Below are 26905 nucleotides of genomic sequence, written 5' to 3' on the forward strand. Positions count from 1 at the left end.
TAGCTTCAGTTTCTTCTTCAATTTCGTTTTCGCTACCTGCCTCCACACTACAACCATCCGTTTCAATACATGCGTAATCTGTTGAATCGCTTAAGCCGCTGAAATCCGAGTCTGAATCCGAGCTAATGTCGCTATAGCTTGCTGTTCTTTCCGCCATGTTTGTTTGTGTTGGCTTCACTATGTGACGTCACAGGAAAATGGACGGGTGTTTATAACGATGGTTAAAATCAGGCACTTTGAAGCTTTTTTTAGGGATATTGCGTGATGGGTAAAATTTTGAAAAAAACTTCGAAAAATATAATAAGCCACTGGGAACTGATTTTTAGTGGTTTTAACCATTCTGAAATTGTGATAATGTTCCCCTTTAACACAGGCTGCACTTTCTCCTTGCCTGGTTTATCGACATAAATTTTTCTGGCCTCCCTGAATGTTGGGATTTACTTTGCCAAATATGTAAACAGTATTTTCAATTAGGGCTGCAATTAACGATTATTTTGATCGTCTATAAGTCAACGATTAACTTAACGATTACTCGACTAATCGGATAATAAACCGTCCACATATGGCTCTAATTTTTCCATCGACTTCTAAATGGTGTGTGCTTACCAACAACAAAGATGACTAATTAATTCATAAATGTGTATTTATACTGTAACTGTGTTGCTCATTCAGCTGTTACAAAAATAAAAATTACTATTAAAATGTTGTCCATTTAAAAGAAGGGAAAAGCAAAGTGCTAAAAAAAATAATTAACCTTGTTTATGTACTGAAAACAGTTAAAATAGCAGAAAATAAAAACAAACAACATTGTTGTATTGTCGTCCCCACAATACAAAAAGAATGCCATTGCAAGTTGATAATACTAACACAGACACTCATAATTGGGTTACCATATTAGCTAATGCTAACGACGCTAGCTTCATTACATTGTGATAGCACGTACAAATATGCATGAAACCACTCCTACAGACATCACACACGGAGCAGTTGAGTAGGATAAGAATTGTTTTAGTTATATTGTAAAACTTACAATATAGACAGAATCCATACGAGTAGAAACACAATGGAAGATTGGAAAAAGACGGGCACTTTTACTTCCGGTTCATAGCGTTAAACAGCAGGAAGCACTTGTATGCATTCAACCAGCTGCACCTGCAGTGAGCGAACAACTAAATATGGCGCCATAGCACACACACTAACACCATTTGCATGTGTTTAATGAAAACTATTTTGAAGAAAAATCCAGAAATTAGCTGCACCGTTTTATAAGCCGCAGGGTTCAAAGTGTAGGAAAATGTTTCTTATGGGGAAACGTTTCGATTTGCGAACCCTGTTCAAGAACCAATTAAGTTTGTATCTCGAGTAGAGATGTCCGATAATATCGGACTGCTGATATTATCGGCCGGTAAATGCTTTAAAATGTGATATCGGAAATTATCGGTATCGGTTACAAAAAGTAAAATTTATGACTTTTTAAAACGCCTCTGTACGGAGTGGTACACGGACGTAGGGAGAAGTACAGAGCGCCAATAAACCTTAAAGGCACTGCCTACGGCTTTTCACACACACAAGTGAATGCAAGCCATACTTGGTCAACAGCCATACAAGTCACACTGAGGGTGGCCGTATAAACAACTTTAAGACTGTTACAAATATGCGCCACACTGTGAACCCACACCAAACAAGAATGACAAACCCATTTCGGGAGAACATCCGCACCGTAACACAACATAACAAATACCCAGAACCCCTTGCAGCACTAACTCTTCCGGGACGCTACAATATACACCCCCCCCGCTAATCCTTCCACCCCCACCTCAACCTCCTCAACAAGTACTTTAATTATCACACAAGATGTACAGTAAGCAGTGCTGTACGGTGCGACAAATGCAACTAAAAATAGACCATGTGACTTAAAACAAAAAAAAACCTGTCGCAAATGTGACAACATAATGCCTACGGCTTTTCACACACACAAGTGAGCCATACAGGTCACACTGAGGGTGGCCGTATAAACAACTTTAACACTGTTGCAAATATGCGCCACACTGTGAACCCTCACCAAACAAGAATGACAAACACATTTCGGGAGAACAGCCGCACCGTAACACAACATAAACACAACAGAACAAATACCCAGAACCCCTTGCAGCACTAACTCTTCCGGGACGCTACAATATACACCCCCTGCTGCCCCTACCCCTAAACCCCGCTCCCCTCAACCTCCTCATGCTCTCTCAGGGAGAGCATGTCCCAAATTCCAAGCTGCTGTTTTGAGGCATGTTAAAAAAAATAATGCACTTTGTGACTTCAATAATAAATATGGCAGTGCCATGTTGGCATTTTTTCCATAACTTGAATTGATTTATTTTGGAAAACCTTGTTACATTGTTTAATGCATCCAGCGGGGCATCACAACAAAATATCGGCAAAAAAGTCATTATCGGACATCTCTAATCTCGAGGTTCCGCTGTTTTGCACGTTGGAGACACCCCTTGTGACTCTCTCCCGGGCCTGACCTGTTTCCATTCCTGTGTTGCAAACTTGTAGAAGGCGTTGTCTCGTCAGGAGGAGCTGAAGGAGCGAGCCCGACTCCTGCTGGAACAGGCCCGCCGAGACGCCGCCACCAAGGCCAGCAACAAGAGCGCCCCCAACTCGTCGGGCGCGTCCGCGCCGAACAAAAGCGGCAGCGTCTGCGATGTAAGTCACCGTCTACGTTTCACGCCTCTTTCTCGGACTGCTCGGGTCAGCCCGGGGGTCGTTCAGGCGGGGGACTAGAGCTTGTCCAAATTGTCCCCTGCCCAGGAAGTGAGCACTTTGCGCCAACACTCACCTCCTCGTTAACTTCTGCTCACACTCTCTTGAAGATGTCAAAACCTGTAATGTCAACTCACCCCTCCCCACCCTCTATAAACACTTCTAACCCTCACTCTTTGGTCATCCTCTCCACGCACAATTTTTATGACACGCTGTCCAAACGTGTTGCCCCCGTCAGAATTCCGACGCAGTGAGTAAATGCACGGCAACACCTGTCAGCGAAAAAGTGCGTTGAAGGTAAAAAAAAAAAAGGTGGGAAGGAGGCAACCTGGCAAGTGAAATTGCCAGCCTTAAAGCCAGCATGCTCCACTGAACATAATACACTAGGAGGGCACTGCTGGTGGGGGGGGGGGCACTAATGGACCAGGAGTTACCTTGGGAAAGCGCAGTGGTCAAATCTTCAGCGGCGTTAAAGAGGAAGAAGTGTGTAGAATAAATGCTGTTTGGTCGGGAAATATCTAAAAGGCGGCAGCTGCATGACTCCATGAAGAGAATTGGGATATTTCTTTGAAAATGTTGACGTGCATGCAAATGTGCCGCCACACAATCTGAAGAAACAAACAAGGGCCTTTCAAGGACTGCCGCCGCGAAAAAGTCCTCGGCTGGGCAAAGCGACTTGATTCGAGCCTTTTGAAGCGGCGAGGAAGAAGGTTGCCCGACACTCTAAAGCAGGCGTGTCGAGCTCATTTTCATAGAGGGGCCCCATCGCGGTTATGGCCGCCCTCAGAGGGCCGCTTGTAACAGTGAATAATATATGAACATAAATATATGGGGTTTCGCCTCATGATATTACATAATTGCCTGTGCATTTCATTATGACCGTATTTTCCGGACTATAGAGCGCACCGGTATTTAGGACGCACCCACTCAATTTTAGAATTTTTAAAATATTTTTCTGTATATTAAGCGCACCGGACTATAAGCTGCAGATATATTGTACTTATATACAAACCCCGTTTCCATATGAGTTGGGAAATTGTGTTAGATGTAAATATAAACGGAATACAATGATTTGCAAATCCTTTTCAACCCATATTCAATTGAATGCACTACAAAGACAAGATATTTGATGTTCAAACTCATAAACTTTATTTATTTTTTTGCAAATAATAATTAACTTAGAATTTCATGGCTGCAACACGTGCCAAAGTAGCTGGGAAAGGGCATGTTCACCACTGTGTTACATCACCTTTTCTTTTAACAACACTCAATAAACGATTGGGAACTGAGGAAACTAATTGTTGAAGCTTTGAAAGGGGAATTCTTTCCCATTCTTGGTTCTTGTTTTATGTAGAGCTTCAGTCGTTCAACAGTCCGGGGTCTCCGCTGTCGTATTTTACGCTTCATAATGCGCCACCCATTTTCCATGGGAGACAGGTCTGGACTGCAGGCGGGCCAGGAGAGTACCCGCACTCTTTTTTTACGAAGCCACGCTGTTGTAACACGTGCTGAATGTGGCTTGGCATTGTCTTGCTGAAATAAGCAGGGGCGTCGATGAAAAAGACGGCGCTTAGATGGCAGCATATGTTGTTCCAAAACTTGTATGTACATTTCAGCATTAATGGTGCTTTCACAGATGTGTAAGTTACCCATGCCTTGGGCACTAATGCACCCCCATACCATCACAGATGCTGGCTTTTGAACTTTGCGTCGATAACAGTCTGGATGGTTCACTTCCCCTTTGGTCCGGATGACACGATGTCGAATATTTCCAAAAACAATTTGAAATGTGGACTCGTCAGACCACAGAACACTTTTCCACTTTGTATGAGTCCATCTTAGATGATCTCGGGCCCAGAGAAGCCGGCGGCGTTTCTGGATGTTGTTGATAAATGGCTTTCGCTTTGCATAGTAGAGCTAGACCAACTGTATTTAGTGACAGTGGTTTTCTGAAGTGTTCCTGGGCCCATGTGGTGATATCCTTTAGAGATTGATGTCGGTTTTTGATACAGTGCCGTCTGAGGGATCAAAGGTCACGGTCATTCAATGTTGGTTTCCGGCCATGCCGCTTACATGGAGTGATTTCTCCAGATTCTCTGAACCTTTTGATGATATTATGGACCGTAGATGTTGAAATCCCTAAATTTCTTGCAATTGCACTTTGAGAAACGTTGTTCTTAAACTGTTTGACACTTTGCTCACGCAGTTGTGGACAAAGGGGTGTACCTCGCCCCATCCTTTCTTGTGAAAGACTGAGCATTTTTTGGGGAGCTGTTTTTATACCCAATCATGGCACCCACCTGTTCCCAATTAGCCTGTTCACCTGTGGGATGTTCCAAATAAGTGTTTGATGAGCATTCCTCAACTTTATCAGTATTTATTGCCACCTTTCCCAACTTCTTTGTCACGTGTTGCTGGCATCAAATTCTAAAGTTAATGATTATTTGCAAAAAAAAAAAATTTGTATAAGTTTGAACATCAAATATGTTGTCTTTGTAGCATATTCAACTGAATATGGGTTGAAAATGATTTGCAAATCATTGTATTCCGTTTATATTTACATCTAACACAATTTCCCAACTCATATGGAAACGGGGTTTGTACATACATACATACATACACATACTGTTAGGGATGTCCGATAATATCAGACTGCAGATATTATCGGCCGATAAATGCTTTAAAATGTAATATCGGAAATTATCGGTATCTGTTTCAAAAAGTAAAATTTATGACTTTTTAAAACGCCGCTGTGTACACGGACATAAGGAGAAGTACAGAGCGCCAATAAACCTTAAAGGCACTTCCTTTGCGTGCCGGCCCAGTCACATAATATCTACGGCTTGTCACACACACATGTGAATGCCATGCATACTTGGTCAACAGCCATACAGGTCACACTGAGGGTGGCCGTATAAACAACTTTAACACTGTTACAAATATGCGCCACACTGTGAACCCACACCAAACAAGAATGACAAACACATTTCGGGACAACATCCGCATCGTAACACAACATAAACACAACAGAACAAATACCCAGAACCCCTTGCAGCACTAACTCTTCCGGGACGCTACAATATACACCACCCGACCCCGCCCACCTCAACCTCCTCATGCTCTCTCAGGGAGAGCATGTCCCAAATTCCAAGCTGCTGTTTTGAGGCATGTTAAAAAAAAAAAAAGCACTTTGTGACTTCAATAAAAAATATGGCAGTGCCATGTTGGCATTTTTTTCCATAACTTGAGTTGATTTATTTTGGAAAACCTTGTTACATTGTTTAATGCATCCAGCGGGGCATCACAACAAAATTAGGCATAATAATGTGTTAATTCCAGGACTGTATATATCGGTATCGGTTGATATCGGTATCGGTAATTAAGAGTTGGACGATATCGGAATATCGGATATCGGCAAAAAAGCCATTATCGGACATCTCTACTAGTTTCTTTACCAGAGAACAGAGAGAAATTCACTCTTCACAACAAAAAGACAAAGGTGAATTATTGTCATGGACAGAATGTCGCTTTTTGTCAATAAAACGCTTTTAATGGGCTTCGCTACACATCTTGAGGTTACGTTTAGAACTCTGCCAATTACATGTTTGGCAGCTACAGGTGTGGCAGGTGAGAATAGGCCAACGTAACGTACGTTCACAATGCAGTGTAGGATGTCCAATAAGCCGCACCCACTAAATTTTAGAAGAACAAAATTGAATTTTCCATATACTAGCCGCAGATATATATGTTGTAAAAAAATTTATTTACACAGAAATATTTTGTAAATGTTTATATACATACTTTAATTGTTTCCAAACGGTGTCTGTAACATGGCAGTAAAACGGCTGACCGGCCAAAACGGAAGTCATCGTCATGGACGCACTAGCTGCCGAAGCTAGCTCTCCAATCAGCTAAACAGACTCAATAACTCCACGGTGACATTTTGGTGAATTTACAAAACTGGAAAAAATACAAAAAGAATGGCAAAAGAAAGTTAATAACACTAACACAGACATTCGTAAACATGTTAGCATATGAGCTACTTCTACCAATGCTAGTGTCAGTACATTACGATAGCACGTACAAATATGGATGTATCATTAGTATCATTAACTTTAAATGGCTTTCATTTTGTATTGTTTCGTAAATTCACCGAAACGTCACCGTGGAGTTACTGAATCTGTTTAGCTGATTGGAAAACTAGCTTGCGCAGCTAGTGGGTCCATGACGATGACTTCTGTTTTGCATGATCAGTCATTTTACTGCCGTGTTACAGACACCGTTTGGAAACAATTAAGGTATGTAAATAAACATTTACAAAATATTTCTGTGTAAATAACTCATTTGACAACGTATCCATATGCGGCTTATAGCCCCACGCGGTTAATATATTGTACAATATTTTTTGTGTGGCTTATATACTAGTACGCTCTGGAATAATATGGTGATCTTATTTGCAGGTCAGTGCAAGTGTAGTGAGCTTTTAATCCAGCAGATAGCGCCATTATGAAACCGCAACCCATAGTCAAAACAGCCAGTGAGTGTGCCACACGCTCACCTCGGCGTTATAAAAAGTGGATTACGTGCTCAGTGGCCTAGTGGTTAGAGTGTCCGCCCTGTGAGTTCAAACCCCGGCCGAGTCATATCAAAGACTACAAAAATGGGACCCATTGCCTCCCTGCTTGGCACTCAGCATCAAGGGTTGGAATTGGGGGTTGAATCACCAAAAATGATTCCCGGGCGCGGCCACCGCTGCTGCCCACTGCTCCCCTCACCTCCCAGGGGGTGAACAAGGGGATGGGTCAAATGCAGAAGACACATTTCACCATACCTAGTGTGTGTGTGACAATCATTGGTACTTTAACGTGCACCATAGTACCTTTTGGTGACAAGAACACAGTTCATTAGTGTTAAAGCTACAGCCACACAAAATGCACTAAATCATCAGTGTGTGAATGTGTGTGTGTGAATGGGTGAATGTGGAAAATAGTGTCAAAGCGCTTTGAGTTCCTTAAAAAGGTAGAAAAGCGCTATACAAGTACGACCCATTTACCATTTACCATTTAAAATAATGTATAAATCATCAGAATTTCAGCATCAAGATTAGAGTTTGAACATCACACTTCCAATACAATATCGTGGCAGACACAAAATGACTATAATGCGGGGGCTTTAAAAACACCACCGCTGTGGACAGATCACCCTTCCCTCCTTAGCAGCCTCCCTGGAAGAAGAAAGCCTGCTTTAATTTCATTAAATTCTACCTTGTGCATGCTAAACAGCACGGCACCTACTTAGACAGATAGGCAATAAGACGGAGAAGGCTCAGGCCTCGCGGGCTGATAACACGGACACGCGCTAATCAAAACAAGACATCAAGTAATCTAATCTGAATCGCTCACAATTATCAGCACGTTGGCCTCGGGGGCCAGTCGTGTTCCTTTGATCAATGTTTTCTATTAAAAAAAGTGTAAACAATTCAATATCTGCCGCCTAGGCGTATGCACGGGAGCGCCGTGTGCGACAGCGCGCGCGGGGGGGTTGTTAGGCGACCGTCCTTGGGAGTGTCTGAGGAAATGAGGAGAAAGTCAGACAGGAGGGCTGGACACTTCAGAGCACAGGTGTCAGTAGTGTTGTAACGATGCCAATATTTTTGTACCGATACTAAAATAATTTCGATACTTTTCGGTACTTTACTAAATAAAGGGGACCACAAAAAATTGCAAATATTGGCTTTATTTTAACAAAAAATCTTAGGGTACATTAAACATATGTTTCTTTTTGCAGTTAAGTCCTTAAATAAAATAGTGAACATACAAGACAACTTGTCATTTAGTAGTAAGCAAACAAAGGCTCCTAATTAGTCTGCTGACATAGGCAGTAACATATTGTGTCATTTATCATTCTATTATTGTGTCAACATTATTAAGGACAAGTGGTAGAAAATGAGTTATTAATCTACTTGTTCATTTACTGTTACTTTCTCTTTTAACATGTTCTATCTACACTTCTGTTAAAATGTAATAATCACTTATTCTTCTGTTGTTTGGATGCTTCACATTAGTTTTGGATGATACCACAAATTTGGGTATATTGTAGCGTCCCGGAAGATTTAGTGCTGCAAGGGGTTCTCGGTATTTGTTCTGTTGTGTTTATGTTGTGTTACGGTGCGGATGTTCTCCCGAAATGTGTTTGTCATTCTTGTTTGGTGTGGGTTCACATGTGTGGCGCATATTTGTAACAGTGTTAAAATTGTTTATACGGCCACCCTCAGTGTGACCTGTATGGCTGTTGACCAAGTATGCATTGCATTCACTTGTGTGTGTGAAAAGCCGTAGATATTATTTGACTGGCCCGGCACGCAAAGGCAGTGCCTTTAAGGTTTATTGCCGCTCTGTACCTCTCCATAAATTTTACTTTTTGGAACCGATACCGATTATTTGAGACCGATACCGATAATTTCCGATATTACATTTTAAAGCATTTATCGGACATCCCTAGTACAAATATATATTTATTAAAACACTCCTACAGACATCCCACTTGGAACGGTTTAGTAAGTAAAAATTGTTTTAGTTATATTGTAAATCTTACAAATGTTGCTTGGAGTAATACGTTTAGAATCCATACGAGTAGAAATGCTATGGACAAAGGAAAGACGGAACAGCACTTGTATGTCCGGTTGAAAGCTCTAAACAGAAGGGCACTACAGCACCTGCAGTGAGCGAACTTGTCCAAAAGATGGTGCCATAGCACAAACAATAACACTATTTTTCAGCGTCTTTGCATGGGTTTATGAAAACGATTTGGTTTATGACGGTCGGTGAAGAAAAATACATAAATTAGCCGCACCGTTTTATAAGCCACGGGGATGCAAAGCGTAGGGAAAAAAGTAGCGGCTTATAGTCCAAAATTTACGGTATATAAAAATATTTTTTTTAAAAGTGGTCTTCTCCTCCTGGACCATTTTGCTCCCTAGTCTGCTACCAAAGACTTTTTTAAACATGCCTCAAAACAGCAGCTTGGAATTTGAGACATGCTCTCCCTGAGAGAGCATGAGGAGGTTGAGGTGGGCGGGGTTGGGCGTAGCGGGGGGTGTATATTGTAGCGTCCCGGAAGAGTTAGTGCTGCAAGGGGTTCTGGGTATTTGTTCTGTTGTGTTACGGTGCGGATGTTCTCCCGAAATGTGTTTGTCATTCTTGTTTGGTGTGGGTTCACATGTGTGGCGCATATTTGTAACAGTGTTAAAGTTGTTTATACGGCCACCCTCAGTGTGACCTGTATGGCTGTTGACCAAGTATGGGTTGCATTCACTTGTGTTTGAAAAGCCGTAGATATTATGTGACTGGGCCGGCACGCAAATGCAGTGCCTTTAAGGTTTATTGGCGCTCTGTACTTATTCTCCCTACGTTCGTGTACACAGCGGCGTTTTAAAAAGTCATACATTTTACTTTTTGAAACCGATACCGATAATTTACGATATTTAATTTTAAAGCATTTATCTCTAACATTGATGATGATGAGCACCTCCTACTCTCCTCTTGTGGAAAGGGGATCGTCGAGGTCAGAATCAGTTACTCCACACCAAACTCATCCAACCAGGGCATTTGACCATGATTTCCCAAGCCACTGCCTTCCAGTGTAGACACTTTGTTGTTGTACAGTGCATCATCTCGGCTACTTTGAGAGAGTGTGTGTGTGTGTGTGTGTGTGCGTGTCTCGCCCTGTTCTCCTGACCTATGCTCTCCCTCCTGCCACCCCTAATTGTAGCCCACAGTGAGTGTTTCTTTCATCTAAGGTCACAGGTCCACTTCTGTTCTTTGCTGTCCTCTATAGCACTTTCTCTCTTTGTCTTTTTCATCATTTTCATCGTGTGTGTGTGTTTCTCTCCATCCTCCGTGTCCGTCGCCAATAATTGTCACGCGCTTTTTTACATGACGTCTCCTCGCCCCAATTGTCCAGCGCCCACTGTTGTCATCCGCGTGGTGTTTAAAGTCTCTCAGTTAGCAATTTTATGGGAAAAGACTCTCCGCTTCAGGTCATCTTCTTCATTAGCAGATGAGAGTAGTAATTTCACAGCGGCCTGGCCATGTTAATTATCACCATTCACACAGTTTAGGAGCCATGGTGCGTGTGTGTGTGTGTGTGTGTGGCACCTGTTCACAGTATTTGCATGCTTTTGAGGTCTGGAGTGTGTGTGCTGGAGGAGTGCACGCACATTCCTCTGTGTTTTCCAGGTAAGAGAGTTCCCCTGCTCACTGACTCGTTGAGATTCCTATAATTGGGTCCTGTTTGATTTTTGCCGACGAGCGACCCCCCCCCCCCCCCCCTCCCCTCCACCATCCCCTTTCCTTCTCCGCCCCACAGGAGCGGAGGGGACGCCGGGGGTCTCTGCCGTACTGACCTGCGGCTCCCCGCCGCCCACCGCTCTCTGAACTGCTTTCCTCCTTTTCTGCCTCTTTTTTTTTTTTTTGCACTCTTGCGACCAAAACAAGGCCTCTGCTTCTAAGCTTATCACGCAGGCTGCGGAAAAAGGAGACACGCAAAAAAAACAAATCAAGTCTGCCACACCTGCCTAGCTCTAATCGACACTTTACATGTGCTGAAAAGCATAAAACAACACAAAGTGCGGGTAAAATCACAATTACCGTATTTTCCCAACTATACAGCGCACCGGTATATGAGTACCAACGTTCCCTCTAAGGTGCGCACTGCTCACGCGTCCTCTGCGCACAGCAAATTTATGCCGCACAAAAAATCAAATCCCACTCTAAACCAAATAAACAAATCATTTGTTTTGTATTATTTTGCAATGCAACTGTGAGTAACAGGTGACGAAAGGCCTGCCACAACAGATAAAACAATGTTTGTCAACACTGTTAAATTATGGTAACGTCTGTGGAGACACTTAAATCATACTTGCCAACCCTCCCGAATTTTCCGGGAGACTCCCGAAATTCAGCGCCTCTCCCGAAAACCTCCCGGGACAAATATTCTCCCGAAAATCTCCCGATTTTCAGCCGGAGCTGGAGGCCACACCCCCTCCAGCTCCATGCGGACCTGAGTGAGGACAACAGGGTGACAAGAACTAAATCATCCAGACCAGAGATAAATTGTATTATTATGTTTATCTTACCTAAAAATAAATATATTTATTAATTAAAAAAAAAAAAAAAAAAAAATACATTTTTACTATATTTTGCTAAAAACATCAAAATTAATTGTATTTTTATTTTTATTTTTTTCTGACTCCTTATTACATCCAGCCATAGAATTATACATGAAAATAAACATATTTGAAATAATTAATTTTAAATTATCATAATAATTCATTTAAAATGACCATATTTAATTATTAAAATAATTGCTTGTTTATCAACAACTTTAGCATTTTATTCATTACATTTTGAAGCTCTCAGAAGCCAAGTTATGTTATATTCCTTAATATTTATTTATGCAAGTTTGAAGTATCAATTATCCAAACACAGTTTTGTTTGCATATTTTCAGGATATATATATATGTATATATATATACATATATATAGTCAAGTATTTCATACATATATATATATATATATATATATATATATATATATGTATGAAATACTTGACTTGTATTTGTATTTGTATTTCATACATATATATATATATATATATATACCGGTATATATATATATATATATATATATATATATATATATATATATGTATGAAATACTTGACTTGGTGAATTCTAGCTGTCAATATACTCCTCCCCTCTTAACCACGCCCCCACACCACCTCCCGAAATTGGAGGTCTCAAGGTTGGCAAGTATGACTTAAAGGAGGACAGGAATTCCATCGGTCCCTTTATTTAGCGAAATTGTTTATGGGCCATTACCACACCAAAACAATGTGTAAAATACTTTTATCTAGCAAAACTGGTCGTTGTCTACCGTACAGACCAAGCCAAAAGCAACTCTTTGTCATCTGTTATATAAACAGCTGCCGCTTGCTCTCTCTCTCTCTCTCACCTGCACCAACACATACACTATGGCAATTAGCCACTAGTGCGTTTATGGCCACACAAAAAGTTGGACAACTCCAACACTACACGTAAAGTGTACATTTCAGGTCGTTTACAATGACTCCTCAATCAGTGTGCTTATTCTAGGGATGTCCCGATCCAGGTTTTTGCACTTCCGATCCGATACCGATATTGTTTTTGCATTTCCGATCCGATACCGATACTGACCGATACCGATACTGGCCTATCCGAGCATGTATTAAAGTTTAAAGTTATTTAGCCTACTTAGTTGTCAGAATCATGTTGAAAAGGGTTTTAGTACTCTTGATAACAACCAGCCAGCTGAATTAGGGGAGTTTGAATAATACACAATGGTTGGTAACAAGAAACTGACCTGTTTATTCAAGGATAAACACAAAATAGACAAAATTATACATGACAAACAGAAATGGCATCATTGAACTAGAGCTGGGCGATATGGCCTTTTTTTAATATTGCGATATTTTAAGGCCATATTGCGATACACAATATATATCTCGATATTTTGCCTTAGCCTTGAATGAACACTTGATGCATATAATCACAGCAGTATGATGATTCTATGTGTTTTGATTGATTGATTGAGACTTTTATTAGTAGGTTGCACAGTGAAGTACATATTCCGTACAATTGACCACTAAATGGTAACACCCGAATACGTTTTTCAACTTGTTTAAGTCGGGGTCCACTTAAATTGATTCATGATACAGATATATACTATCAGATATATACTATCATCATAATACAGTCATCACACAAGATAATCACATTGAATTATTTACATTATTTATAATCCAGGGTGTGGAGGGGGGCGCCTGATGTAAGTGTAAAAAAGACAGCCAAAAGAGTTTGATATGAGAATAAATCTAAAGTTAAAATATAGGGTAGAAATGCACCCATTTGCAGGAAATGTAGTCTTGATTTTCAAAATTTTTGTTCAAGGCTTGCATGTCTACATTAAAACATTCTTCTTCATACTGCATTAATATATGCTACTTTTAAACTTTCATGCAGAGAAGGAAATCACAACTAAAAAAATCACTAATTTTTTCATACGGTGTTGATGTGGAAATTTTTGCCTCTGCATTTTGATGGTGTGGGCGTGTGGCACCGAATGGAGATAAGCGTCTCAACAGACGTTATAATATTTGAACAATGATCAGAATCAGCTTTATTGTCATTACGCAAGGTAACGAGATTGAGGCCATTCCATACAGTGCGATGTGTGCATGCTAGAAAAACAATGTGCAAATATATAAAAATATAAAAAATGTAGAAGTGCAATGAATATGGTGTGAAATGAATATATACATGGAAAAAAACAAAACAAAAACATGACGGAAACTGTTGTCTCTGTCGAGTCCGTGTGTCGAAAATTGTTATGCGCTTATTTTTTTATTTGATTTAGTGCGTGGCATAGATTTGCTATGCGCAGAGGACGCTTAAACAGTGCGCAATTGCACAGGCGAGCACCTTAGAGGGAGCATTGCTCGCACGGCTGCGCTAGCATCACAGCTAACGTTAGCCATGCTGCTACCTCTCTGCTCGGGGAGGACGTATACGTATGTGACGTATGACGTGACAGTATGTGACGTATGACGTGACAGTATGTGACGTGTGTAAGAAGGTGCACTTGCTGTCTGTGAGAGGGAGACACAGGAAAGAGTGAGAAGAGCCTGTCGTGTAATGCCAGCAGCTAGAAGCAACTGCGTGAGAATTGTGGATGTGTTGAAGGTGTGCTGGAAAATGCGGAACAGAAATTACGGAGCAGCAGAAAAGTGGAATGTATTATTTAAATCGGTGCTTTGGAAAACACGGACCGGAGTTTTTTTTTAAACTGGATCTGGATCGGCATTTTCCCATGCCTTGCCGATACGCAATTTTTGGCAAATATCGGCAGCCGATCCGATCCAAATATCGGATCGGGACATCCCTAGCTTATTCTACTGTCATTTGTTAAGAATGTTATTTTTTGAATATTAATCATGAAATGATGTTACAGGACTACATAATTGCTAATAAAAATATTTATTTTATGGACAGAAAGTTAATAAACACTTCATCTCATGCAACATGTGAATGTTTTAAGGGGAACTAAATGTGATCTCTGAATCTTTCCAAAGCAGGACCCCCACCCAGGCATAAAATACTATAGTGCATTGCTGATTTAAAAAAAAACAACAATATCTAAGTGGGCCAAATCACATATATTAGAAAATAATCTCTTGAAATTGACTAGTCACTTGATTATGATAATAAGACATTTAAATTGTTATGTCAGGTTTGAGACAAATGTGCTGCTGGTATGACCACAGTGTGCACGTCTGTATTCCACTCAATGCTCAGGGTTATTAGAGGGAACATTGATGAGTACCCACTAAATTTGAGAAGAAAATAAAATGTTTCCATATATTAGCCACACTGGACATGTTGTGAAATGAGTTATTTACACATAAAGATTTTGTAAATGTTTATTTACATACCTCAGTGTTTTACAACCTTTTTTGAGCCAAGGCACATTTTTTGCGTTGAAAAAATCCGGAGGCACACCACCAGCAGAAATCATAAAAAACAGTAAAAAGTAATATCCAATTGTTGGATATTAATTCAAACCATAACCAAGCATGCATCACTATAGCTCTTGTCTCAAAGTAGGTGCACTGTCACCACCTGTGACGTCACGCCCTGACTTATTTGGAGTTTTTTGCTGTTTTCCTGTGTGTAGTGTTTTAGTTCCTGTCTTGAGCTCCTATTTTGGTGTTTTTTTCTCTTTTTTCTGTATTTTCCTGTAGCGGTTTCATGTCTTCCTTTGGGCGATATTTCCCGCATCTACTGTTATAGCAATCAAGAATATTTCAGTTCTTTTTATCCTTCTTTGTGGGGACATTGTTGATTGTCATGTCATGTTCAGATGTACTTTGTGGATGCCATCTTTGCTCCAGAGTAAGTCTTTGCTGTCGTCCAGCATTCTGTTTTTGTTTACTTTGTATCCAGTTCAGTTTTTTGGGGGGTTTTTTCCAACTTTTTTTTATTGGCATTTTCAAATAGACAGAAAAAAGTGCAAGTCGAAACAGTACAATTTTAAAGTCAGTAAATTGTTCACACCCTTTTCCTTAAAACCCAAACCACCCCACTCAGGTCCCACCAACGAAGGATATATGGCACAATTATATAACAAGTAAGACGACAAAGACAGACACATTCTCTCACACACACACACATACGAGGCCAGAGACAGACAGACAGGCTGAAAAGGAGAGAGAGGGAGAAAAAAAAATATTAAAAAAATAATAATGAAATAAAAATAAAAAGAATAAAATAAAAATAGAATCAAATAATACTAATAAATAAAAGGGAGATTATTCCTCATCTGTGTCTGGGCATAAGTCAAGAGAGTTGACATACAGCAAGAAAGGACTCCATGAGCTTTCAAATGCTTGAGCCGAGCCTTTTAGCGAAAACCTAAGTTTTTCCAGTTTTAGATTGTAGAGAACCTCTCTAATCCAAGGGCCGTGTGATGGGGGGCGAGCCAGCTTCCAATTAAACAAGATCAATCGCCTGGCCAGCAAGGTTGTAAAAGCAACAGCGCGTTTTAGTGGTACCGGGCACATGTTATCGGGGCATACGCCAAAAATGGCTGATAATGGGTTGGGAGGGTATCCAGTTCAGTTTTAGTTTCGTTTTGCATAGCCTTCCCTTAGTTTCAATGTCTTTTCTTAAGGGCACTCACCTTTTTGTTTATTTTTGGTTTAAGCATTAGACACCTTTTTACCTGCACACTGCCTCCCGCTGTTTCCGACATTTACAAAGCAATTAGCTACCGGCTGCCACCTACTGATATGGAAGAGTATTACATGGTTACTCTGCCGAGCTCTAGACAGCACAGACACTCAACAACACGTCATTTGCAGACTATAAATACTGGTTTGAAAAAAATATTTTTAACCCAAATGGGTAAAATTACATATCGGACGGAAGGCGGGGTACACCCTGGACAAGTCGCCACCTCATCGCAGGGCCAACACAGATAGACAGACAACATTCACACTCACATTCACACACTAGGGCCCATTTAGTGTTGCCAATCAAGCTATCCCCAGGTGCATGCAAACTCCACACAGAAAGATCCCGAGCGCAGCATCGAACCCAGGACCTTCGTATTGTGAGGCAGACGCAGTAACCCCTCCTCCACCGTGCTGCCCCAACTTCCACTAGTTTTTTATATATAAATCGCTCTTCTCTCCTACGACTCGTCGTCATTTGGGATGTCTGTTGTGTTTTCCCTTCTTGGTTCCATGACCCACCCTATCTTGCCTCTGATTGGCCTAACTGACTCATCATAGTAAACAACCAGCCAATCATAGATGTTCTTATACGTGCAAGCATGTCTTGGAAGGAGGGGTTTAGTAGCCCATGAGAGGGAGCGAGGGAGAACAAGGAACATCACAAATAAGCGGCGTTTGGTCATCCATCCATCCATCCATTTTCTACCGCTTATTCCCTTCGGGGTCGCGGGGAGTGCTGGAGCCTATCTCAGCTACAATCGGGCGGAAGGCGGGGTACACCCTGGACAAGTCGCCACCTCATCGCAGGGCCAATTTTAACGTGAAATAAATTATATCGATATCACGATATTTTCTTAATTCATATCATGTTTAAAAATACATTGCTGTATATTACAAACTCGATATATCGCCCAGCCCTAATGTAGACTTTTATTTACGAGTTAGAATGCATAAAAAAAAAATCCATCTATCGTCATGTCTTTCATGATTGTGTACGATAGGTGACATTTAAAAAAAGTGCAGTTCCCTTTTAAATGTATACAAAATATCAAAGTGACCTCGCACATCTTTATATATATAGACGGCGCAGCAGTGGAAAAAGTTTAGATCAGTGGTCTCCAAAGTGTCAAAATAAAATCGAACCCAAAAAAAACAACAGTAAAAATGTAAGAAATGGGACCAAAAAGTCAATGTATTGAGAAAAAGCTGAAATGTTGATATTAATAACTAATGTTGATATTAATAACTTTGTGACCTATAACACAAAGTCAACAACGTTTTTTCTTTAAATACAGGACATGGAACGTTTGTTTTTGGCAGTGGTATTTTTTTTACTTAAAGAGGAACATTATCACAATTTCAGAATGGTTAAAACCATTAAAAATCAGTTCCCAGTGGCTTATTATATTTTTCAAAGTTTTTTTCAAAATGTTACCCATCACGCAATATCCCTAAAAAAAGCTTCAAAGTGCCTGATTTTAACCATCGTTATATACACCCGTCCATTTTCCTGTGACGTCACACAGTGTCGCCAACACAAACAAACATGGCGGAAAGAACAGCAAGCTATAGCGACATTAGCTCGGATTCAGACTCGGATTTCAGCGGCTTAAGATTACGCATGTATTGAAACGGATGGTTGTAGTGTGGAGGCAGGTAGCGAAAACGAAATTGAAGAAGAAACTGAAGCTATTGAGCCATATCGGTTTGAACCGTATGCAAGCGAAACCGACGAAAACGACACGACAGCCAGCGACACAGGAGAAAGCGAGGACGAATTCGGCGATCGCCTTCTAACCAACGATTGGTATGTGTTTGTTTGGCATTAAAGGAAACTAACAACTATGAACTAGGTTTACAGCATATGAAATACATTTGGCAACAACATGCACTTTGAGAGTGCAGACAGCCCAGTTTTCATCAATTAATATATTCTGTAGACATACCCTCATGTCAGCAGGCCAGGGCAGCTAGGGTCGATATTCTTCTCTTGATCATCTTCGGGACGGTGTGAGCCAAGACATCCAGGGGGTTTAGCTCGCTCGTCTGCGGGAACAAACTGCCGCCATTGCTTGCCGTGCTACCGAGGGCCTTTGTCCCTGAATAGCTCACACACTCCGGCAGATTCAATGGGGGTCTGGCGGCAGATTTCTTTGACTTTATCGTTGGAAATGCATCTGCTTTGAGTGTCGCAGGATATCCACACATTCTTGCCATCTCTGTCGTAGCATAGCTTTCGTCGGTAAAGTGTGCGGAACAAACGTCCAGTTTCTTGCCACTTTCGCATCTTTGGGCCACTGGTGCAACTTGAATCCGTCCCTGTTCGTGTTGTTACACCCTCCGACAACACACCGACGAGGCATGATGTCTCCAAGGTACGGAAAACAGTCGAAAAAACGGAAAATAACAGAGCTGATTTGACTCGGTGTTTGAGAAAATGGCGGATTGCTTCCCGATGTGACGCCACGTTGTGACGTCATCGCTCCAAGAGCGAATATTAGAAAGGCGTTTAATTCGCCAAAATTCACCCATTTAGAGTTCGGAAATCGGTTAAAAAAATATATGGTCTTTTTTCTGCAACATCAAGGTATATATTGACGCTTACATAGGTCTGGTGATAATGTTCCCCTTTAACAAAATAAAAAAATATCAAAATGGCACCCGCATGTTTTGACTTTCCAGTATGCAAGTTGGAACACCCCTAGTTTAGACACTTCTGATATACATAATACGTATAAACAATCGTCACTTTTTTTTTTTAGCTTTCTTATTAACTCCCTTTCTTCTCCAAGCGCCCACTTTCTTCCCCTCTTTTTTTTTCAGTCCTTAAACCCCACCCACCCACACCCCCCCTCTGACTCCGGTCTTTTGAAGCATCTGCCCTTAATGCAGCTAAATAGTTTGCTGGGAGTTCCTTTGCACGGTGTGTGTTGGAGTGTGTGGGGATGTGTCGTGGCTGAATTGGCCGGGGGAGAGATCAAAGGCGGTCTCCAAACTTGCGTGTACGTGTGTGTGCGTGCATGTGTGTGTTTTTGCGTGTGTGTGCGTGTGTGCGTGTGTGTGTGTGTGTGTGTTAATGAGCAAAGAGAAATGCAGCTCTCTCCATTGCATCACAAGAACTGAACAAGCCATCAGAGAAAAAAACAGTCACACACACACACACACACACACACACACACACACACACACACACACACACACACACACACACACACACACACACACACACACTCTTGCATGCCTGCTGTTCATCTTTGACCCAATCACTTCCACCACTCCAAGAGAGAAAATGTCAAATGTTTTCTGTTCACCTTCCAGCTCTCTTCTGCTCCAAAAGTAGTTTAAATACCGTATTTTTCGCATTATAAGTCGCACCGGCCGAAAATGCATAATAAAGAAGGAAAAAAAAAACATATATAAGTCGCACTGGAGTATAAGACGCATTTTTTGGGGAAATTTATTTGATAAAAGCCAACACCAAGAATAGACATTTGAAAGGCAATTTAAAATAAATAAAGAATAGTGAACAACAGGCTGAATAAGTGTACGTTATATGAGGCATAAATAACCAACTGAGAACGTGCCTGGTATGTTAACGTAACATATTATGGTTTTGATTGATTGATTGAGACTTTTATTAGTAGATTGCACAGTATAGTACATATTCCGTACAATTGACCACTAAATGGTAACACCCGAATAAGTTTTTCAACTTGTTTAAGTCGGGGTCCACTTAAATTGATTCATGATACAGATATCTCTCTGGCAGCTTAGTCACAGATGACCATGCTAATTTACGCTCTTGTGTCAGACTCTTATTTAAATTTGATGTTTATTTATTTAATTTATTTTAAATTTTTTAAATTTTGTAATGGTACTTTAATTATTATTAAGTTTATTTATTTATTTTTTTAATTTAAATCGTTTTGTCATCCTGTTTTAGTCAAATATTAGTAATATCTTTTCAGTTTTAATGAGTGTTGTAATTATACAATGCACATATTTAATTACAATTTTCACATTTTAACTTGATGTTTTGTTGATACGGTACATTCAGGTTTGTTGACAACGCCTAGCATGGCTGTACAAGCCAATTCTTGAGTGACAGTCCCTGTTGTACTTACATCTGTTGATACAGATATATACTATCAAATATATACTAACATCATAATACAGTCATCACACAAGATCATCATCAGAGTATATACATTGAATTATTTACATTATTTACAATCCGGGGTGTGGGAAATGGGGGGGGTTAGGTTTGGTTGGTATCAACACTTCAGTCATCAACAATCAGTATCAACAATTGCATCACTCCTACCCACTTCTCCAAAGTGGGCTGGCTCAGGGTGGAGGACAGAGTAAAACAACTTGCACTGAGCCTGGTCTATAAAATCCACTACACCTCCCTGATACCGAAGTACATGTCAAACTACTTCTTTAAAGTAAATAACCGCCATACCCACAACACCAGGGGGAGCTCCACTAACCACGTTAAACCCAGATTCCGAACTAACAAAGGTCTTAACTCATTCTCTTTCTATGCCACATCAATGTGGAATGCGCTCCCAACAGGTATAAAAGAAAGGGCATCGCTATCCTCCTTCAAAACCGCAATAAAAGCACACCTCCAGGCAACTTCAACCCTAAACTAACACCCTCCCCGTTAATAATCAAATGTAAACAATCTAATGCAGATATTTTTCTTATGCCTTCTGATCTCTCTCTCTCTCTCTCTCTCTCTACTTGCTGTCCATATCCTACCAAGTCAGTCAATGTATGTAATATTTGTGTACAAGTACAGGCTGCCAATATATATATATAATATTTGTGTACAAGTGCAGGCTGTCATTGTATATAATATTTGTGTACAAGTACAGGCTGTCAATGTATATAATATTTGTGTACAAGTACAGGCTGTCAATGTATATAATATTTGTGTACAAGTACAGGCTGCCAATATATATATAATATTTGTGTACAAGTACAGGCTGTCAATGTATATAATATTTGTGTACAAGTACAGGCTGTCATTGTATATAATATTTGTGTACAAGTACAGGCTGCCAATATATAATATTTGTGTACAAGTACAGGCTGTCAATGTATATAATATTTGTGTACAAGTACAGGCTGTCAAGGTATATGATATTTGTGTACGAGTACAGGCTGTCATTGTATATGATATTTGTGTACAAGTACAGGCTGTCATTGTATATAACATTTGTGGACAAGTACAGGCTGTCAAGGTATATGATATTTGTGTACAAGTACAGGCTGTCAATGTATGTAATATTTGTGTACAAGTACATGCTGCCAATGTATATAATATTTGTGTACAAGTACCGGCTGTCAATATAAATTATATTTGTGTACAAGTACAGGCTGTCAATATATATGATATTTGTGTACAAGTACAGGCTGTCATTGTATATAATATTTGTGTACAAGTACAGGCTGTCAATATATATGATTTTTGTGTACAAGTACAGGCTGTCATTGTATATAATATTTGTGTACAAGTACAGGTTGTCAATATATATGATTTTTGTGTACAAGTACAGGCTGTCAATGTTTATGATATTTTTGTACAAGTACAGGTTGACAATATATATGATATTTGTGTACAAGTACAGGCTGTCATTGTATATAATATTTGTGTACAAGTACAGGTTGTCAATATATATGATTGTTGTGTACAAGTACAGGCTGTCAATGTTTATGATATTTTTGTACAAGTACAGGTTGACAATATATATGATATTTGTGTACAAGTATAGGTTGTCATTGTATATAATATTTGTGTACAAGTACAGGCTGTCAATATATAATATTTGTGTACCAGTACAGGCTGTCAATATATAATATTTGTGTACAAGTACAGGCTGTCAATATATATAACATTTGTGTACAAGTACAGGCTGTCAATATATAATATTTGTGTACAAGTACAGGCTGTCAATGTATATAATATTTGTGTACAAGTACAGGCTGTCAATGTATATAATATTTGTGTACAAGTACAGGCTGTCAAGGTATATGATATTTGTGTGCAAGTACAGGTTCTCATTGTATATAATATTTGTGTACAAGTACAGTTTGTCATTGTATATAATATTTGTGTACAAGTACAGGTTGTCAATATATATAATATTTGTGTACAAGTACAGGCCGTCATTGTATATAATATTTGTGTACAAGTACAGGCCGTCATTGTATATAATATTTGTGTACAAGTACAGGTTGTCAGTATATATGATATTTGTGTACAAGTACAGGCTGTCAATGTATATAATATTTGTGTACAAGTACAGGTTGTCAGTATATATGATATTTGTGTACAAGTACAGGCTGTCAATGTATATAATATTTGTGTACAAGTACAGGTTGTCAATGTATATAATATTTGTGTACAAGTACAGGCTGTCATTGTATATAATATTTGTGTACAAGTACAGGTTGTCAGTATATATGATATTTGTGTACAAGTACAGGCTGTCAATGTATATAATATTTGTGTACAAGTACAGGTTGTCAATGTATATAATATTTGTGTACAAGTACAGGTTCTCAATGTATATGATATTTGTGTACAAGTGTCAGGCTTGGTAAAAGGATAGGACTCAGATGCAGAGTAGGGAATTTAGACAGGCTTTTATTTTGACAACTTCCTTTCACCTCCAAAGTCAAGGATTACAATATCTATTTTAACCAAAAACTAATCGGCAAAAAAGGTTCCAAGAAAATAGGAACAACCAAAAATCACTCCGAACGGAGGAAAACACAAAAGCAAAGACGAACTATAATTGGCGCCGTATATGCTATAAAATGTATAAACAGAAAACGCTCCAACAGGAGGAAGAAACAAATAGCTATGAAAAATTCTACACTAAATAATGTAATAAAGTATTAACAAAAATTGTCACTCAAAAATTTGAGGAAAGAATGAAAAATAACTGAAACTCACCACTTCGGCTGAATAAACTAAATAACAAAAATTCACTCTGCTGAGGAGGAAGAAAGGAAAAACTTAAAATAGCAACGAAGGGATTCAGGATCAAGGAACTTAATCACAAGACGAGGCAAGGCAAGACAAGGCATGGACAGGGACATGGATGCTAGAGAGCACGAATAAACGAAACAATCTGGCACAGAACAAAGGGAGGAGTGGGCTTATAAGACACATGAGGGTAATAGGGAACAGGTGGAAACAATCAGGGAATCGGGATGACGTCAGACTGATGACACAAAAGGAAGGGCAAGTGACCTGAAACAAGAGGAGAGTTACTTTTCAAACTAAAACATGCACATCACAAGACAGAAAAAACCAAGACAAGACATCCCTCACCGCGGTGTGACAACAAGTACAGGCCGTCATTGTATATAATATTTGTGTACAAGTACAGGCTGTCAATATATATAATCTTTGTGTACAAGTACAGGCTGTCAAGGTATATAATATTTGTGGACAAGTACAGGCTGTCAATGTATATATAATATTTGTGTACAAGTACAGGCTGTCAATCTATATATTTGTGTACAAGTACAGGCTGTCAATATATATGATATTTGTGTACAAGTACAGGTTGTCATTGTATATAATATTTGTGTACAAGTACAGGCTGTCAATATATATAATATTTGTGTACAAGTACAGGTTCTCAATGTATATGATATTTGTGTACAAGTACATGCTGTCAATATATATAATATTTGTGTACAAGTACAGGCTGTCATTGTATATAATATTTGTGTACAAGTACAGTTTGTCATTGTATATAATATTTGTGTACAAGTACAGGTTGTCAATATATATAATATTTGTGTACAAGTACAGGCCGTCATTGTATATAATATTTGTGTACAAGTACAGGTTGTCAGTATATATGATATTTGTGTACAAGTACAGGCTGTCAATGTATATAATATTTGTGTACAAGTACAGGTTGTCAGTATATATGATATTTGTGTACAAGTACAGGCTGTCAATGTATATAATATTTGTGTACAAGTACAGGTTGTCAATGTATATAATATTTGTGTACAAGTACAGGCTGTCATTGTATATAATATTTGTGTACAAGTACAGGTTGTCAGTATATATGATATTTGTGTACAAGTACAGGCTGTCAATGTATATAATATTTGTGTACAAGTACAGGTTGTCAATGTATATAATATTTGTGTACAAGTACAGGTTCTCAATGTATATGATATTTGTGTACAAGTGTCAGGCTTGGTAAAAGGATAGGACTCAGATGCAGAGTAGGGAATTTAGACAGGCTTTTATTTTGACAACTTCCTTTCACCTCCAAAGTCAAGGATTACAATATCTATTTTAACCAAAAACTAATCGGCAAAAAAGGTTCCAAGAAAATAGGAACAACCAAAAATCACTCCGAACGGAGGAAAACACAAAAGCAAAGACGAACTATAATTGGCGCCGTATATGCTATAAAATGTATAAACAGAAAACGCTCCAACAGGAGGAAGAAACAAATAGCTATGAAAAATTCTACACTAAATAATGTAATAAAGTATTAACAAAAATTGTCACTCAAAAATTTGAGGAAAGAATGAAAAATAACTGAAACTCACCACTTCGGCTGAATAAACTAAATAACAAAAAATCACTCTGCTGAGGAGGAAGAAAGGAAAAACTCAAAATAGCAACGAAGGGATTCAGGATCAAGGAACTTAATCACAAGACGAGGCAAGGCAAGACAAGGCATGGACAGGGACATGGATGCTAGAGAGCACGAATAAACGAAACAATCTGGCACAGAACAAAGGGAGGAGTGGGCTTATAAGACATATGAGGGTAATAGGGAACAGGTGGAAACAATCAGGGAATCGGGATGACGTCAGACTGATGACACAAAAGGAAGGGCAAGTGACCTGAAACGAGAGGAGAGTTACTTTTCAAACTAAAACATGCACATCACAAGACAGAAAAAACCAAGACAAGACATCCCTCACCGCGGTGTGACAACAAGTACAGTCCGTCATTGTATATAATATTTGTGTACAAGTACAGGCTGTCAATGTATATAATATTTGTGTACAAGTACAGGCTGTCAATATATATAATCTTTGTGTACAAGTACAGGCTGTCAAGGTATATAATATTTGTGGACAAGTACAGGCTGTCAATGTATATAATATTTGTGTACAAGTACAGGCTGTCAAGGTATATAATATTTGTGGACAAGTACAGGCTGTCAATGTATATATAATATTTGTGTACAAGTACAGGCTGTCAATCTATATATTTGTGTACAAGTACAGGCTGTCAATATATATGATATTTGTGTACAAGTACAGGTTGTCATTGTATATAATATTTGTGTACAAGTACAGGCTGTCAATATATATAATATTTGTGTACAAGTACAGGTTCTCAATGTATATGATATTTGTGTACAAGTACAGGTTGTCAATATATATGATTTTTGTGTACAAGTACATGCTGTCAATATATATAATATTTGTGTACAAGTACAGGCTGTCATTGTATATAATATTTGTGTACAAGTACAGGATGTCAATATATAATATTTGTGTACAAGTACAGGCTGTCAATGTATATAATATTTGTGTACAAGTACAGGCTGTCAATATATAATGTTTGTGAACAAGTACAGGTTGTCGTTGTACATAATATTTGTGTACAAGTACAGGCTGTCAATATATATAATATTTGTGTACAAGTACAGGCTGTCAATGTATATAATATTTGTGTACAAGTACCGGTTGTCAATATATATGATATTTGTGTACAAGTACAGGCTCTCAATGTATATGATATTTGTGTACAAGTACAGGCTGTCATTGTATATAATATTTGTGTACAAGTACAGGTTGTCAGTATATATGATATTTGTGGACAAGTACAGGCTGTCAAGGTATATGATATTTGTGTACAAGTACAGGTTGTCATTGTATATAATATTTGTGTACAAGTACAGGTGGTCAATATGTATGATATTTGTGGACAAGTACAGGCTGTCAATATATAATATTTGTGTACAAGTAGTCAAGGTAAATACTTGTGTACAAGTACAGATTGTCATTGTATATGATATTTGTGTACAAGTATAGGTTGTCATTGTATATGATATTTGTGTACAAATAAACACGCACACACACACACCCTATCATGGGCGCGCACCCGTCACACTCATAATTAGGCCGTGTCCTGGCTCTTTGATAGCCATGTACAGTGGCTCTTCTTTAATTCTTTATCAAATGCATTGATCGCTGTGGGCCTTGCGCGCCCATTGATCCGCGCACTCCGTCTGGAGGCAGCCGATAA

At 39.2% G+C, this 26905-nt stretch overlaps 1 protein-coding gene across 6 annotated transcripts in view; it reads left to right on the forward strand.

Annotated features, from left to right (window-relative positions):
• The window catches only part of ehbp1 (EH domain binding protein 1), a 451976-nt gene that overhangs the window by 251915 nt on the left and 173156 nt on the right, over nucleotides 1-26905 (forward strand). For all 6 annotated transcript variants that reach the window (XM_061966280.1, XM_061966296.1, XM_061966321.1 and 3 more), the window contains one exon: nucleotides 2551-2700. In XM_061966280.1, coding sequence (XP_061822264.1) covers nucleotides 2551-2700 — 150 coding nt within the window. The remainder of the gene's footprint in view (nucleotides 1-2550; nucleotides 2701-26905) is intronic.

This window comes from Nerophis lumbriciformis, linkage group LG02 (assembly GCF_033978685.3).
Source record: "Nerophis lumbriciformis linkage group LG02, RoL_Nlum_v2.1, whole genome shotgun sequence".
NCBI lineage: Eukaryota > Metazoa > Chordata > Actinopteri > Syngnathiformes > Syngnathidae > Nerophis > Nerophis lumbriciformis.